This window comes from Eschrichtius robustus, chromosome 8 (genome assembly GCF_028021215.1).
Source record: "Eschrichtius robustus isolate mEscRob2 chromosome 8, mEscRob2.pri, whole genome shotgun sequence".
Taxonomy (NCBI): Eukaryota; Metazoa; Chordata; class Mammalia; order Artiodactyla; family Eschrichtiidae; genus Eschrichtius; species Eschrichtius robustus.
The window spans coordinates 60,403,658-60,418,681 of NC_090831.1; the positions used below are offsets into that span (position 1 = coordinate 60,403,658).

Consider the following 15,024-nt stretch of genomic DNA (forward strand, 5'->3'; position numbering starts at 1 on the left):
TCCTTTGCTGTCAATGCCACTTTTCAAGAATTCCCTTTTTTTTTTCTCTTTTAAATAAATAATTTTTAGTGTTGGTATTGGGCAGAATACTGCAAATGAATTGAGATGTTTCTTTCAAAAAAATTCTCAATCATAGGTCACCATCATGTGCATAATTAAATATTTTCTACTTCTTTCCATATGGAAATTAGTAAATGTTTGTATATCTGTATATTCTCAAATGAAAGAGAAAATAATGTGTGTGTACCTAGTAAAGTGAATATGATTCTTAAATGTTAAGTCTACAAAACTTGGAGTTACGTTGTATTGAAAGCATTTTTTTAAGGCTGACCTTATTTTTTACTTTTTCTTCTAGAAAATAGAGATTTAAGATAAGTATTTTAGCCTGGCTGTTTCAAAGTTAGGACTGTTTTTATATTTAAAGTTATTTGTTTTGAAGCAAAATTGTTACATTTTAAAATTTCTTTTCTCTGAAGTTAGATTCTCCTGATATAATTTCCTGATCTCTTTCTAGATATCTAGTTACTTCCTTATATTCACAAATTTGTTTTGCATCCTATTCTAGAAAATGAGATATGAGATATAGTCTTTTATTCAACAATGCTAATTTTCATTCAACAAATTTTAGATAAGAGAATTTGTATATTAGTTCATAACAGAGTACAAAAACTGGGTGGCCTAAACAACAGAAATTTATTTTCTCACAATTCTGGAGGCTGGAAGTCTAAGATATGATTTTGTCAGGGTTGGATTTTTCTGACGCTTTTCTACTTGACTTGGGAATGGCTGTCTTCTACCTGTGTCTTCACAGAGTCTTCCCTCTGTGCATGTCTGTGTGTACATTTCTTCTTTTCATAAAGACAACAGTCATGTTGGATTAGAGCTCACCCTAATGTCTTCATTTTAACTTGATTGGCTCTTAAAGTGCCTATCTCCAAATGCAGCCACATTCTCAGAGACGGGGGTTTAGAGCTCCAACATACACATTTTGAGGGGGACACAATTCACACCCTAACAGCGTTTTAGTTATGCTTGTAGCCCAGAGATGGAAATTAATCAATGTTCAATACCTTCTTGGTGCCCTGTGCTAAAACCTGGGGGTAATGTTGGGAAATTATAAGTTACAGAGTTAGGAGTTTGTGATTTTGTGGGAGAGAAAGACAAATAGATAATATAATCCAATGTAAAAACTACAATGAAAATAAAATAAAAATGTAGAACAGTATGAGAGGGAAAAATATCGTTTAGGATGCTAACTTCACATGAACTTGAGTTAGAAAGCTTAAAGTTCACAATTCATGGCAGTATGACCTTGGGCAACTTACTGGCTTTATAGCCTCGCTTAACTCATCTGTAAAATAGGGAGAATAATTTCTCTCCTTGGTTGTTGTGATGATTAAATGAAATAATGTATAAAAGTATCTACCGTAGTAAAAAGCCAAAGCAATATTAGCAATAATTATAGAATGTCATGAGTTTTAAATAATCAGAATGAATGCACTGACAACCAGAATGATTGCTGGCTGTAAGGAACTGATATGGCTCTGTTGGTGTGTACTATCTGACCATCTGCTTTGCCAGTAGACTTACTAGGGTCACAGTACATGTGGATTTCTTTCCACTTCTGAAACTACACTGAGGGGCCTTTTCCTGAACACTCAAATTCAGCAATGCAGTGATTACCTGGATATAAGGAGAGTCCTAGTTGTGTGGTTATACGTGTTTGAGAGAGCTATCATTATGTATCAGAATTGGGGGTTTGGAGATGGGGGGGGTACTGTAGTTTCACAAAGTTCTTCCTGGCGGTTCTGTTCCTCCCTCCTTTTTTCTTCTCCTCTCACCAAAATACATCTAAAACATTTGCCTAGAGTTACTAATGCAGATGATGCTTGATGTAGTCCGTATTGGAGAATTAGACAAGGAAATGTAATGGCACTGCAGGCGGGGGGATCATGAACATTATTGCAAAGATCATGATGTGTCCAGGGAATTGTAGGTGGTATTATTTGGTGGCTGAAGAATGAGGTGTAAAGCCCAACGTGTTGTGGGTGATTATATGTTGCCCTGTATAAAATATATGGAGGTGGGAATCCTCTGGTGAGGACTTTAGAATTATGAGTTATCTGTTGAAGAGTGCTTAAAATTTTTTTGCCAGTGAATTAGTTAGAGTTCTCCAGAGAAACACAACAAATGAGATATATACACACACAATAAGGAATTGGCTTACATGATTACAGATTATTAAGACTGACAAGTCCAAAATCTACAAAGCCGATGTCCCAGTTCAAGTCCAAAGGCCGGCAGACTACTGTAGAATCAGGAAGAGCCATGTTTCAGTTTGAAGGCTGTTATACAGGAGAGTCATCTCTTACTTGGGGGGAGGGTCAACGTTTTCTTTTATTCAGGTCTTAAAATGATTGGATGAGGCCCACGCACATTAGAGAGAGCAATCTGCTTTACTTAGTTTACAGATATAAATGTTAAACTCATCTAAAAATACCATGACAAATACCCAAATTATGTTTGGGCAAATATCTGGGCACCCTGTGTCCCAGGCAAGTTGACATACAAAATTAATCATTATAGCCAGTAAAGTAAAATCAAGTTGCACGTTATTTATTTTTGGCATTATTATTAATTATTGGCAATCATACATATTCTTTGACCATTTAGAAGTTGTCATGCATGGGGATGAGGTATTAACTGAAAATTTTGAGCTTATTAATTAATGCTTACAGCTTTTAATTCTAACCTGTCGATTTCCAAGTTATGTTCCAGTTTGAATTTTATGTTGTCACTATGAGAGCTGTGCGACACTAGATGTGATATATAAATGAAGTTATTCAGTGTAAATCAGAGTACTTGTTAAAAATGATTTTGAGGGGAGGGATGTACCCTAGTGGTTTAGATATCAAAATATTTCATCATGTGACACAGGTGCCTTTTAGAAAGATTTTTTAAAAGCTGTTTAAAAGAGAGGGTAGTATGAAAACTAAAACTCAGAGAATAATATTAGTCATCAAGTTGACTGGTCAGGTATGATTTAAAATTAATTTCAATGTTTTTCCAATTTATCCTTAGGTCTTTTTTGGGGCGAGAACAAAGAGTAGATTCTTGTTTTAGAGTGTTTATGATTCCAGGAAGTGAAATGACTTTATGGTTTTTCCCCAGTGCTATTGTTTTTATTTTAAACTCTAAATGTTTCTAAGAAGTGCTTTATTAATAGTTAGAACAGCAGATCAAGAATTCTAAAGACTTCTTTTTTCTTTTGATTTCATCATTAACCTCAAGGAAGTTGTTAAATACTTTGTTTGCATTGAGAAATAATAAGGATTAATCATATTAATGATTGGAAAGTGTTTTGTGGTTCATGAAGAAAGTGAATTTTAAATAATGTGCCTTTTTTCCCGTCTTCGTGAGTTGGGGGATACTAGAATAACTGTGGAAGAGAGGAGGTTCAATTTATTTGAGCCCTGTTCCTACAGCTTACATTCTTTCCCATTTTGGCCTTCCATCTGCATGGTACAAGTACAGTTATGGCAGATGCCTGTTTTTGATGAAGATCTTAAGTACATCAACATTTTCAGTTAAGCCTGTCAGTGCATGTTTGTGGAATCATTAATAGAAATCATGTAAGATGTTTCAGCCTAGGTCTAGTGGACAAACTAAAGATATGAACGATTAGAGCTAGAAGGTATCCATTTTAGCTTCAGAGGATTTAAGTGATGAAAACGGGACTATTGATTACTCAAGATGTGTATTCCATTACTATATAAAACTACTGCATATTTGGTGAAACTTTGAAACTTGAAAAGCAGTGGGACAAAGTTGATAGGGATTGTTTATCAAACTCTGAAACGTTAAGACCACAAGGCACCATTCCAAATGTTAAGACCATTTGGAATTAGAGATGGGTTGTATTTTGGTAAGATAAAAGGAATCTTAACTTATATTCATAATGAATGTATATGACCGTGATAGCATTTATTCTGTGAATATTTATTGGGGATATACTTGTACAAAGCATTCTGCATAACTTTACACATATTAATTCATACAATCTTCATTAATCCTCATGTAGTATCTTTTATTATTCCCATGTCTCCTGTTTTTCTTTTAGTTACTTATAAACTCCTTATAGAAAATTTGGCTTTACGTAGTAATTGTTAGTCTCTCATCTCGTTTCACACATGTAAAATGCTGTCAAAGTATGAATATACTATTTTCAGATACAGAATTTGTATAAGATTTTGAAAAATTGCATTTACCTCAATAATTTAACAAATATTGGATACCCAAGAAGTGCCTCATACTTATAATTGAAATATAAACATTGCATTTTATTCTTATAATATTGCCTTTAAAATATTGGGCACGAAATGGCTAAATTGTAAACTCCAGTGAGCCATGCAGATCAGAGTAGGAGTTGAGTGGGTTGGGGTTTCTTTAAAAATTTCACACTGAAATGTCAAAGGGAAATGAGTAACCCAACACATTTTTTTTCTCCCTAAATTCGTCATCCTTCAGTTGCCACAATATGGAGATGAGAGAAAACTACGAAATTATCCCCGAATTATCCCCAAATTATTATACTCAAAAAGACTTATACCATTTTGATGGGATTAATCAGCTATCGTAGGTAATTTTTATGTTTTTTTTAAGATAGAGAAACCTTTTATAAACCTCACATTATAGAAAATCAGTGCAGTGAGTAAGCAGAGGTTTGCAACCTGGCTGAACATTAGAATCACTTTTGGAGCTTCAGAAAGTACAGGCGAGAATTTTGTTGGGTGAGTTATAAGCATATGTATTTTAAAAATATAAAGGCAAAACAAAAAGATACTGAGAGTTGATTCTTAAGTGCAGCCATGTTTGAGAACCAGTTGAACCTAGTTTAGACTTTAAATGACCGTAGCCGGATAGAAAATTTATCATTGTTGGTGCTAAATGATATTGATATGGACTGTAGACACTATTAGAAAGTGGCCAGTCTGGCACAGACTTCCATGTGGAATACAAGTAACTGGGAATTGCAAGAAGTCAGCAGACAATACAGAAACCAACATGATAAAAGATTGACTTTGTTCATTATTGTTACATTGTCTTGAATCTAGGTCTTTAATTATGTTTTGCTCAGTTGATCTTTAATGAACAGAATTAATTTTTTAATAAATTTATCCAGCTTTATTGAGATATAATTGATGTAAAACATTTTAAGTTGTACAGTATGATGGTTTGTTACATGCATATATTGTGAAATGATTATCACAAATAAGGTTAGGTAACAGATCCATCACCTCACGTAATTAAAACTTTAGAGAGATGAATTTTAAAGTCTTCTATTTATGTGTGTGTATGTGTGTGTATATAAATCTATTTTTAATTGTATCTTATTTGTTTCTTGGGGGGGTTAGAATATTTTTTTATTTTAGTATACTTTTAAACTTCAAAGATGGAAGAATAGTACATATAACTTCCATCTGTCTTTTACCCAGATCACCAGTTCACTGATTTTTTACATTTTGCCCCATTTGCTCTATCATTTCTTTATGTGTGAGCTCATTATCATTTCTTCTTGTGTATGCTCATGCTGTCTTTTGCTCTTTCTCTCTCTCTCTAGCTTTCTCCTCTCTATCTTATAGAATTGTGAGATATTCAGTGGGTGTTTTAATCTGTTAAATTTATGGCAACTTCTTGCACAATAGCAGACTAATAAAGACAATAAAATTAATAATCCATGAGTCAAATGAGAAATCACAGCGGAAACTAGAAGTGTATAAAGTGAGAAAAAAATGAATGAAATCTTTTAAATTGAAAATGAAATAATTTAAACTGAAAAATATCACAATATTTGATGTGTAAATAAAGCTGTAATTAGAGGAAAATTTAGAGCCTTAAATGTTGACCCTCGAACAACATGGGGTTTAGAACCTGACCCTCCTTACAGTGTAAAATTTGTGGATAACTTTACAGTTGGCCTTCTGTGTCCACAGTTTTGCATCTGTAGATTTAACCAGTCACACTCATGTAGTACTGTACTATGTACGTATTGAAAAAAAACAGGTGTAAGTGGACTCTCGCAGTTCGAACCTGTATTGTTCAAGGGTTGACTGTATTAGAATAAAGGAAAAGCACAAAAGCCCACTATTTTTTTTCTTTTGTAAGAAATTAGAAAAGAACAGTGAACTAAATCTATAGATAGTAGAATGAAGAAGATATTGAAGAAAATAGTAAACATTCATGAGTTAGAAGACAAGCATAAGAGAGAATCAACACAACTTTTCTTTGAAAATGTTAATAAAATTGATAAAACCTTGGCAAAAGTGATCATGAAAAATATTGAAGGCTCAAATAATTATTATCAGAAATGAAAAAAGAGCATCAGTGATGATCCTATAGACATTGCAATGAGATGTGAGCAACTTTGTTCATCAGCTTGGGCTGCCATAATGAAATACCATAGACTGGATGGTTTAAACAACAGGAATTTATTTCTCACAGTTCTGGAAGTTGGGAATTCCAAGATAAAGGTGCTAGCTGATTCATTTTCCAGATAAGGGCTCTCTTCAGGGCTTGCAGACAGCTACCTGCTTGCTGAATCCTCACATGGATGTGAGAGGAAGGTCTGGTGTCTTTTCCTCTTTTTATAAGGGCACTAATCCCATCATGTGGACTTCACCCTATGAGATGATCTTCACTTCACGATCTCATCTAAACCTAATTACCTCCCAAGGACTCTACTTCCTAATACCATCACATGGGGGGTTAAAGCTTCAACATGAATTTTGGGGGAACAGAAACATTCAGTCCAAAGCTTTATGCTAATAGACTTAAATTTAGGTTAAATGAACACATTCATAGGCAAATACAACTAGGAAAAGTTGTTCATCCATTTAAGATATTGAATCTAATTAAAACTGCTACCACAAAGACAGATGGCTTTTACCAGTGAATTTTACAAAACGATTGAAAAGAAGAAATAACACCAGTCATACACATTTCTTCAGAAAATAGAAAAAGAGAGAACTTTCCAACCCACTACATGAAGGCAGTGTAAATGTTTAATAAACCTCTGACGAGGACCTTATAAGAGTAAAATTACAGGCTAATTTTTATCATGAACATAGAAGCAAAATTCTAAAAGTTGCATTATCAGATTAAAAAATTATGATCTGGAAAAAAGGAATTAAAATTTTGTTCACAATTGACATATTTGTATATATAAAAAATCTGAAATAACTTGTAAACCCTTAGAATTTATACGTGAATTTAGCAGTTACTAAATGCAAAGACTGTATAGAAATCTTAAGATATTTTTGTACATCAACAAGTAGAAAATGCAACTAAAGATATTATTTACAATAGCATCAATAATGTTTCTTAGAAATTTAACAAAAATTGCAAAAAGACTCTACACTGGAGACTATAAAACACTGAGAAAAATTAAGGAAGATCTCAATAAATAGAGGAATATATTATGTTTATAATTGAAAGGCTTGCGATTTTAAAGATGTCATTTTTGTCCAAAAAGCAGGTGAGGGACTTCCCTGGCGGTCCAGTGGTTAGGACTCCGCGCTTCCACTGCAGGGGGCCCCGGTTCCATCCCTTAATAGGGGAACTAAGATCCCTCAAGCAAAGATTCCCAAACAAAAAGCTATTTAGAACAGCTGACACATGGCAAAAAATTAATGCCAAATTGACTTTGAGTTACTTAATTTTATTTATACAGTTGATCTTTGGACAACGTGGGTGTTAGAGGCACTGACCCTCACAAAATTGAAAATCCACATATAATTTTTAGTCAGCCCTCCCTATCTGTGGGTTTAACCAACTGAGGATCATACAGCACTGTACTATTTCCTATTGAAAAAAATCTGTGTATAAGTGGACACTTTGCAGTTCAAACCCATGTTCAAGGGCTAACTGTATCTCAGTTTTGGAGGGGGATAATGTCAGTTTTAATTTATTGTTGATTTACGTTTGATAGAGCTTGGAATTCTATAAAGGATATATGATGAAACAAGGAAGGGAAATCTGCATATGTTGTGTTTTGTTTTAAAAAGTATTGTTTATGCGTTATTTTATAAATTAGTCAGAATTATTGTGGTGCCATCATATTATATATGTAGTAAATTACTTACACATTAAGTTTTTTATTATAATGTTTTTGGTGTGTGTGAATTACTACGCTTATATTAGTTTTCTTGAATTTGTAGGGTATAAAAGAGTGAAGACCGTTTCACATTCTTTTACAGAAATTATTGTAAGGTAGGAAGCATGATAGAAAAGGCAGAAGCTTTGGGAAGACCTGGATTTAAGTACCTTGTGAGTAAAAACAGGAATTATAATACATAGCTTATAATACATATTTATTTTGAGGCATTAAATAGGATAATAACTATGAAGCATTAGGACCTCTCATATGAAAATGCTTGATGTTCAATTCATGTCAGATGTCTTTTTCTTTTCATTTTAGTGCCATAGAATAGCTGTGTGTTCGTAAGCTTAATTTCTTTGGATTTGAATTCTTTTTCTTCTACTCATAACCCTGTGATCTTGGGCGAGTTACTTTGTTTCTCTGAAGTCGTTTCCTGAGTTTGTCACATAGATTCACAATAATATTGTTTGCAGGGTCATCATGAGAAATGGTGTGAATATCGGGTATGGCTCTTGGAACATATACTATTATTGATAAGTGGGACATAGGTAGTAACAGGAATACCATTAACTGGTGACGTTATTATTTTAAATGTTTTGGACTTCCCTGGTGGTCCAGTGGTTAAGACTCCATGCCTCCACACTTCCAATGCAGGGACATGGGTTTGATCCGTGGTTGGGAAACTAAGATCCCACATGCCGCATGGCGAGCCCAAACAAACCAAAACAAAAATCTCTCTTAGAATTAATAAAACAGCTATGATTTATTGAAAAAGAAAAAAAAGTTTGGTCCTCCCCAGCTTTTTGGGGAAGAATCATTAACTATTGCTAGAACAGTGTTTCTAGAGAGCCTGTTATGTGGAGTTGCCTGTGTAAGAAGCAGCTAGGTCATAAGTTAAACTAACTTTTGGTTTGGGACTCCTATTTAAAATTAGGCTTTTAAAAAAATCCATGACATAATACCATGAAATGTGTTCTTAACTGGCAGCAATATAGCCATTTCGTAGTATTTTAGATCTGTTTACTGTAAAGGAGGACTGCACATATTTGGGGAGAGTGCATCCAGGGTTTACAAAGGTGAATATCACTATGTCATACAGCTTATGATTTTAAATTATATCATCTCAAGCCTTCCAAATTTGAAGAAAATCTATTTTTGGCTATTTTCACTTGTTGTGGTAATAGTTAAACAGGCAGGAATTGAATTGAATTGACTGGAATGGCAAGGAAAATGCTATGCGTAGCCAGGGCACCAGGTGGCACAGTGAGCTGTACGCAGGAGACATCTTATGGCCTAACCAGAGGATCTGCCTGGGAGATGGGATTCCATTAGATTCTGGGAGATTCCTTGTAAATGTGGAAGGATTGAATTATTGAGCCAAGTAGCTGTCACCTGCAGTTACTCTCTTCAAATATATCCAGAGATCTCTTATTTCTGTTGCTTACATGATGTCCTGGTTACCCACCCACAAAATGTTAAATACATAGATTTACTGGCTTGGATGGTCAGTTGAGTCCAGGACATCTCTGTGCAGTCCAAGTCACTTCACTTGGCCCAAAGGCCACACCTCCCTATTCTTGTTCAATAGTTACGAACAGTGGGTTAGTATAGGTTTCAGCATACTAGGGCTTTGTTCCATATTCTGTTTGAAACTTAAAATTTTTTTTCTTTTGTATCTCAGAAAGAATTTCACAACAAATTTGTGTAGTTATGGACACAAAAGAAGATGAAGAACATGTAGGTCATCGTCTTGAAGAAAAGCTAAAAAATGAATTAAATGTAAGTATTCAAATATCCAGTTTGATAAAATACATTTGATTGCCACAGATTTTTATTGTACAAAGATGCCTTCCTTGAGAAGGCATAAAAGTACTTTCAAGCTAATTTTCTTATTTTGCTATAATGAAATCCTCTGTTTTGCCATCACTTTTGACTTGAAATACAATTCGTTCCCCTTCTCCACTCCTCTTCTGGATTTCCTCCCCACCTTCATTCTCCGAGTTCTATTTCTCCTTTAAAATTCAGCGTCAGTGTGACTTCTTTAGAAAGCCACCCCCCGCCCTGGTGCACATGAGCCCCTGCGTGAGGTTGACACTTGTCTTGAGAGCCACGGTGCCCAGCACATGCTAGGTGCTTACTAAAGTTTGTTGAATACGTGAAGAAAAGAAAGAGATTAAGAAGAGAGAGGAAGAAAAGAGAGAAACAGATATGCAAAAGATAGGATAATTATGATATTGAAGAAGTGAATGGATGTTTCTTGCCCCCCCCCCCCTTTTCTGAACTGATCAATGTCCAAGTCAACCTCATATTTAATATTAGGGTTAAGGAAATGCAAGAAGTAGCTGTGAGTGTGAGGAGGTGTATAGGAATTATTTACTACTTTTACCCCTAAGGACATCCATTATTTTTATGACAGTTTTGTGCTTTGAAATGTTTTGCTTGCCAAGCTGATTTTATTGTTTTCATCAGTTTCCTTGTTTTCATTAAAATGTGTAACTGCCTGGGTTTATGATCAACATGTCATGGCTTTTTAACAACATACTTAATTCTAGTTGAAAGCGAAAGGAAAAGGTTTATTTTAGTAAGCTAGTTCTATCATGATAGCACAGTCAGTAAAGACAACAGGCTCTGGTATCAGATTGCCAGTGCTCAGATGTCTGTTTTATTGCCTAATTTCCTTATCTTAAATTGAAAATGTTAATAACAACTGCACTGTAAAGTTGTTGGGACAACTGAACTTTAAAAATGTATTTCAGTGTGCTTAGAAAAGCATCTGCCATACCGTAAGTTTTCAATGAATATGAGCTATAAGAGACTTAACAATGACATCTGTTGTTAACATCTCAACTCATCAGGTGAGATGAAGGTGTGACAGTATTAAGTAGTAGATACTACGAGTTCCCAAATTTCAGTCCTGTATTAAATACATGAACTGTTAAATACATAGATTCCTGGAATGTGTAAATATTTAGTGAATCATCTGGGATAAGTTCTGGAATTTCAGTTTTTAACAAGCTCCCCATGGTCGTTTTGATGACAGTCAGTGCTAAATTCTACCAGTAGCGTTTGGAGCAACAATCTAAAGCTGGAAAGAAATGGCAGCCACCTCACTGTCTCTTGGGTGTAAAGGTTATACTACAATCTTCTTTTCCAAGTTACCTTTATTCGTAGACTTTCTGAGTATTCCTCCTCTGTTGCTGGAATTTTTAGCACCTTGTTCTTTGCTTTCTATCTCAAATCCACCTGTTAAGAATCTGTTCCTAAGTTCTGTGCCCTAATTTCTCTGCTGCATCCTGCAGGATATTTAAGTGTAGATAACTTCCCATTGTCTGACCTCGTGAGGCAACGTTTTGCCTGAAAAATAGTCTTCTACTCTTGGATAATTTCGTTCATGCTTTATCCATTCAGTGCAGAAGCCAATAAGATGGAACCCTGAAAGAGTGTTACTGGGACTTTGGCTATCAACCCTAGGTTTAGAGAGCTGGGTTCTACACTCTTGTTGAACACCCAACTGATGCATCCTGTGTGACTCATTCCTTGGTCTTCCCAGTGTTAGATTCTACAAAGAGTCCTTTTTGTTACAATTATTATGATAGTCTCTTTTTGTTGCTGCTTTTCCTGTATGTTTGGTAATTATTGATCTAAAACAAATAGACTGCCAGATATCTCTTCAGCAAAGATAGGTTTCTTCAGGATAAACAGACAATTGAAATTTGGGGTCTGCAACCATGACAAGCCACATGCAAGTCCCTGCATAACAAGGGAAGGACAATTTTATAGAAGGAGCAAGGAAGTTGGGAGGGCTAGAGTAAATAGACAGCCCATGGTTTCTATTTGCTGAGTCCTCGCCAGGAGAGAAGAGGACCGTTTCTTCTTGTTGGGCTCAGCTGTAGTTGCAGGGTGTGAGGGCTCCCCCTTCTGGTCTCCCAACTCTGTTTTAAGAGAGAAATTTGTTTATTCATTGTTTTGTGTGGTTTTTTCTAATTTTTATTAGAGTATAGTTGATTTACAATGTTGTGTTACTTTCTGCTGTACAGCAAAGCGAATCAGTTATACATATACATATATCCACTCTTTTTTAGGTTCTTTTCCCATATAGGCCATTACAGAGTATTGAGTAGAGTTCCCTGTGCTATACAATAGGTCCTTACTAGTTATCTATTTTATATATAGTAGTGTATATATGTCAATCCCAGTCTCCCAATTTATCCCTCCTCCCCTTTCCTCCTTGGTAACTATAAGTTTGTTTTCTGCATCTGTGACTCTATTTCTGTTTTGTAAATAAGTTCATTTGTACCATTTTTTAAGATTCCACATATAAGCGATATCATATGATATTTGTCTTTCTCTGTCTGACGTACTTCACTCAGTATGACAATCTTGAGGTCCATCCACGTCGCTGCAAATGGCATTATTTCATTCTTTTTTATGGCTGAGTAGTATTCCATTATATATGTATATACCACATCTTTTTTTTAAAATTATTTATTTATTTATTATTTATGGCTGTGTTGGGTCTTCATTTCTGTGCGAGGGCTTTCTCTAGTTGTGGCAAGCGGGGGCCACTCTTCATCGCGGTCCGCGGGCCTCTCACTGTCGCGGCCTCTCTTGTTGCAGAGCACAGGCTGCAGATGCGCAGGCTCAGTTATTGTGGCTCACGGGCCCAGCTTCTCCGTGGCATGTGGGATCTTCCCAGACCAGGGCTCGAACCCGTGTCCCCTGCATTGGCAGGCAGATTCTCAACCACTGCGCCACCAGGGAAGCCCTACCACATCTTTTTAATCCATTCATCTGTTGATGGACATTTAGGTTGCTTTTGTGTCCTGGCTGTTGTATGTAGTGCTGCAGTGATACATTGGGTCCATGTATGTTTTCAAATCATTGTTTAAATAATGATATGATGTGGAATTTAGGGATACACACAATGGTGTGTAATTGGCGCTCTGTGATTTTTTTTTTTCAGTGCCTTCGCTTCTCAGGTCCTGTCCTTCTCATTTCCAGTGTCCGTTGTTTTCAGTGCACTTCATCTACCTACCTGTTGGGCCCAGTCTGGATATAGCCATCATCTTAACTGTGCTGAAAAATAAATACTAAGGCTATTTCTTAACTTCTGACCACAATATTTTACCTTTCCTTATCTTACACTAAATTACTCTCACTGCACATATTTAAATTTTATAGGAAACTCTAATCCCACTGTCTTCTCTCTTTCAGCTACCTTTTGTTTCACACTTTACTTAGACACCATGATCCATCACTTCAGTGGATCATGGATCGCTTACCAATAACTTTAATTCCCTTGTCCTTCTATTAAACCCAGTTAGTAAAACCTCATTCATGTTATCAGTCTAACTTTTCACTTCTCTGAGCCTATATTCAGTCTTAACACTGCTGGAGAAAAGTATACAACAGTGTAGATTATTGTACTTTAAAAATACTGGTCTTCATTCTTCACTGGGCCCCGAATGTTGTAAAGCAAGCATACCGTGATTCCACTGTGAGCTCCCCATTCTCCTCAGTGGATATTTTAAACCTTTTCCTCTCTCCTTAAATGTCTAGCCCAGGTTTCTTAACCTTGGCACTATTGGCATTTTGGACTAGATATTGTGAGGGACTGTCCTGTGCCTTGGACACTGTTTAGCAGCATCCCAGTCTTCCACCCACTAGATGACAGTATTTTACCCCCTAGTTGTAGCAAACAAAATGTCTCCAGACATTGCTAAATGTTGCCTGGAGGGGGGACAAAATCATCCTCCAGTTGAGAACCACTGGTCTAACCCCACCATTTTCACCTCCACTCTTAAATATGGTCTTATCTCTAACTTCAGAGTATAATTATATACTCCAATATGGGAACATTCCTATCTTCCAAGCACCGAACCTTTAAAGAATCTTGCATCTGTAGCCATCTTCTCACGGAGACTATTTCCTCTCCTGAGCTCTGGTTCTCTTCCCCCCTTCCTCCTCCCCCATTAACAGATACATGTTCCTTCCATTAAAACAAAAACAAAGAAACAGTTCTAAACCCAAGGTTACCCTGTAGCCAAACTTCTTTAAAATAATTTATCTTCTCATTCCTCAGTTCCCTGCATTTTGACTTCTGCCCCAACCTTCCGTAGGAACTGCTCTCGGTGAAGTCCTCAGTGACCTTCCTATGGGAAATCCACAAGACATTTATCAGTCCTTACCTTATTTATTGCACCACTTGACTCTCTTGTCTGATACTATTTTTTTCTAGAAGGAGTCTCATCCAGTGGATTCTGTAACATCTTGTTTTTCTTTTATCCTTTTTCATTTTTGGCTGCTGCTTCTAAGTTTCTTTTGCAGGATTCAAGATTCTATTGATGATTTTTAGATTTTGTACATAGGTAATTGGACCTCTTTAAAAAAAAATTGCTGATGGCTTCACATATCCTTCATTTGCTAGGGACACAAAATATTCTCTAGCCCTGTGTTTAATTATTCATTTTCCTGCATTTCAGATCTGTATAGTCAGTCAGAGGTCCCTTAAATGTCGATGATGTCGATGATATTTCACATTCACAAATTCTTTTTCCAGCCAGTCTTTCTCCATCTGCTAAGGTTTCAGTCTCTGAAAATGCATATCATTTCCTCATTCTCTAAACCTCATATAAAGTTGGACTCATTCTCTATCTCACTCCCAAAGCAAATCAAGTTCCAAAACATTTGAATTCTACCTCTCATTATCCTTCATACGTGTCCTTTTATCTTCATTGCCACTGTCCTAGGCACCCCAACTGTTGTCTGGATTATTGCAACAGCCTGTTAACTGACCTCCAGCCTTCAATCTTGCCCCTCTCAGATTTATTCTTTATGGGGCTGTTTGAATGATTGTTCTAAATTGT

At 35.9% G+C, this 15,024-nt stretch overlaps 1 protein-coding gene across 1 annotated transcript in view; it reads left to right on the plus strand.

The window, feature by feature from the left end:
• Positions 1 to 15,024, plus strand: part of CRPPA (CDP-L-ribitol pyrophosphorylase A) — a 319,942-nt gene that overhangs the window by 133,668 nt on the left and 171,250 nt on the right. The window contains exon 6 of the mRNA XM_068550567.1: positions 9,840 to 9,937. Within this exon, the coding sequence (XP_068406668.1) occupies positions 9,840 to 9,937 (98 nt within the window). The remainder of the gene's footprint in view (positions 1 to 9,839; positions 9,938 to 15,024) is intronic.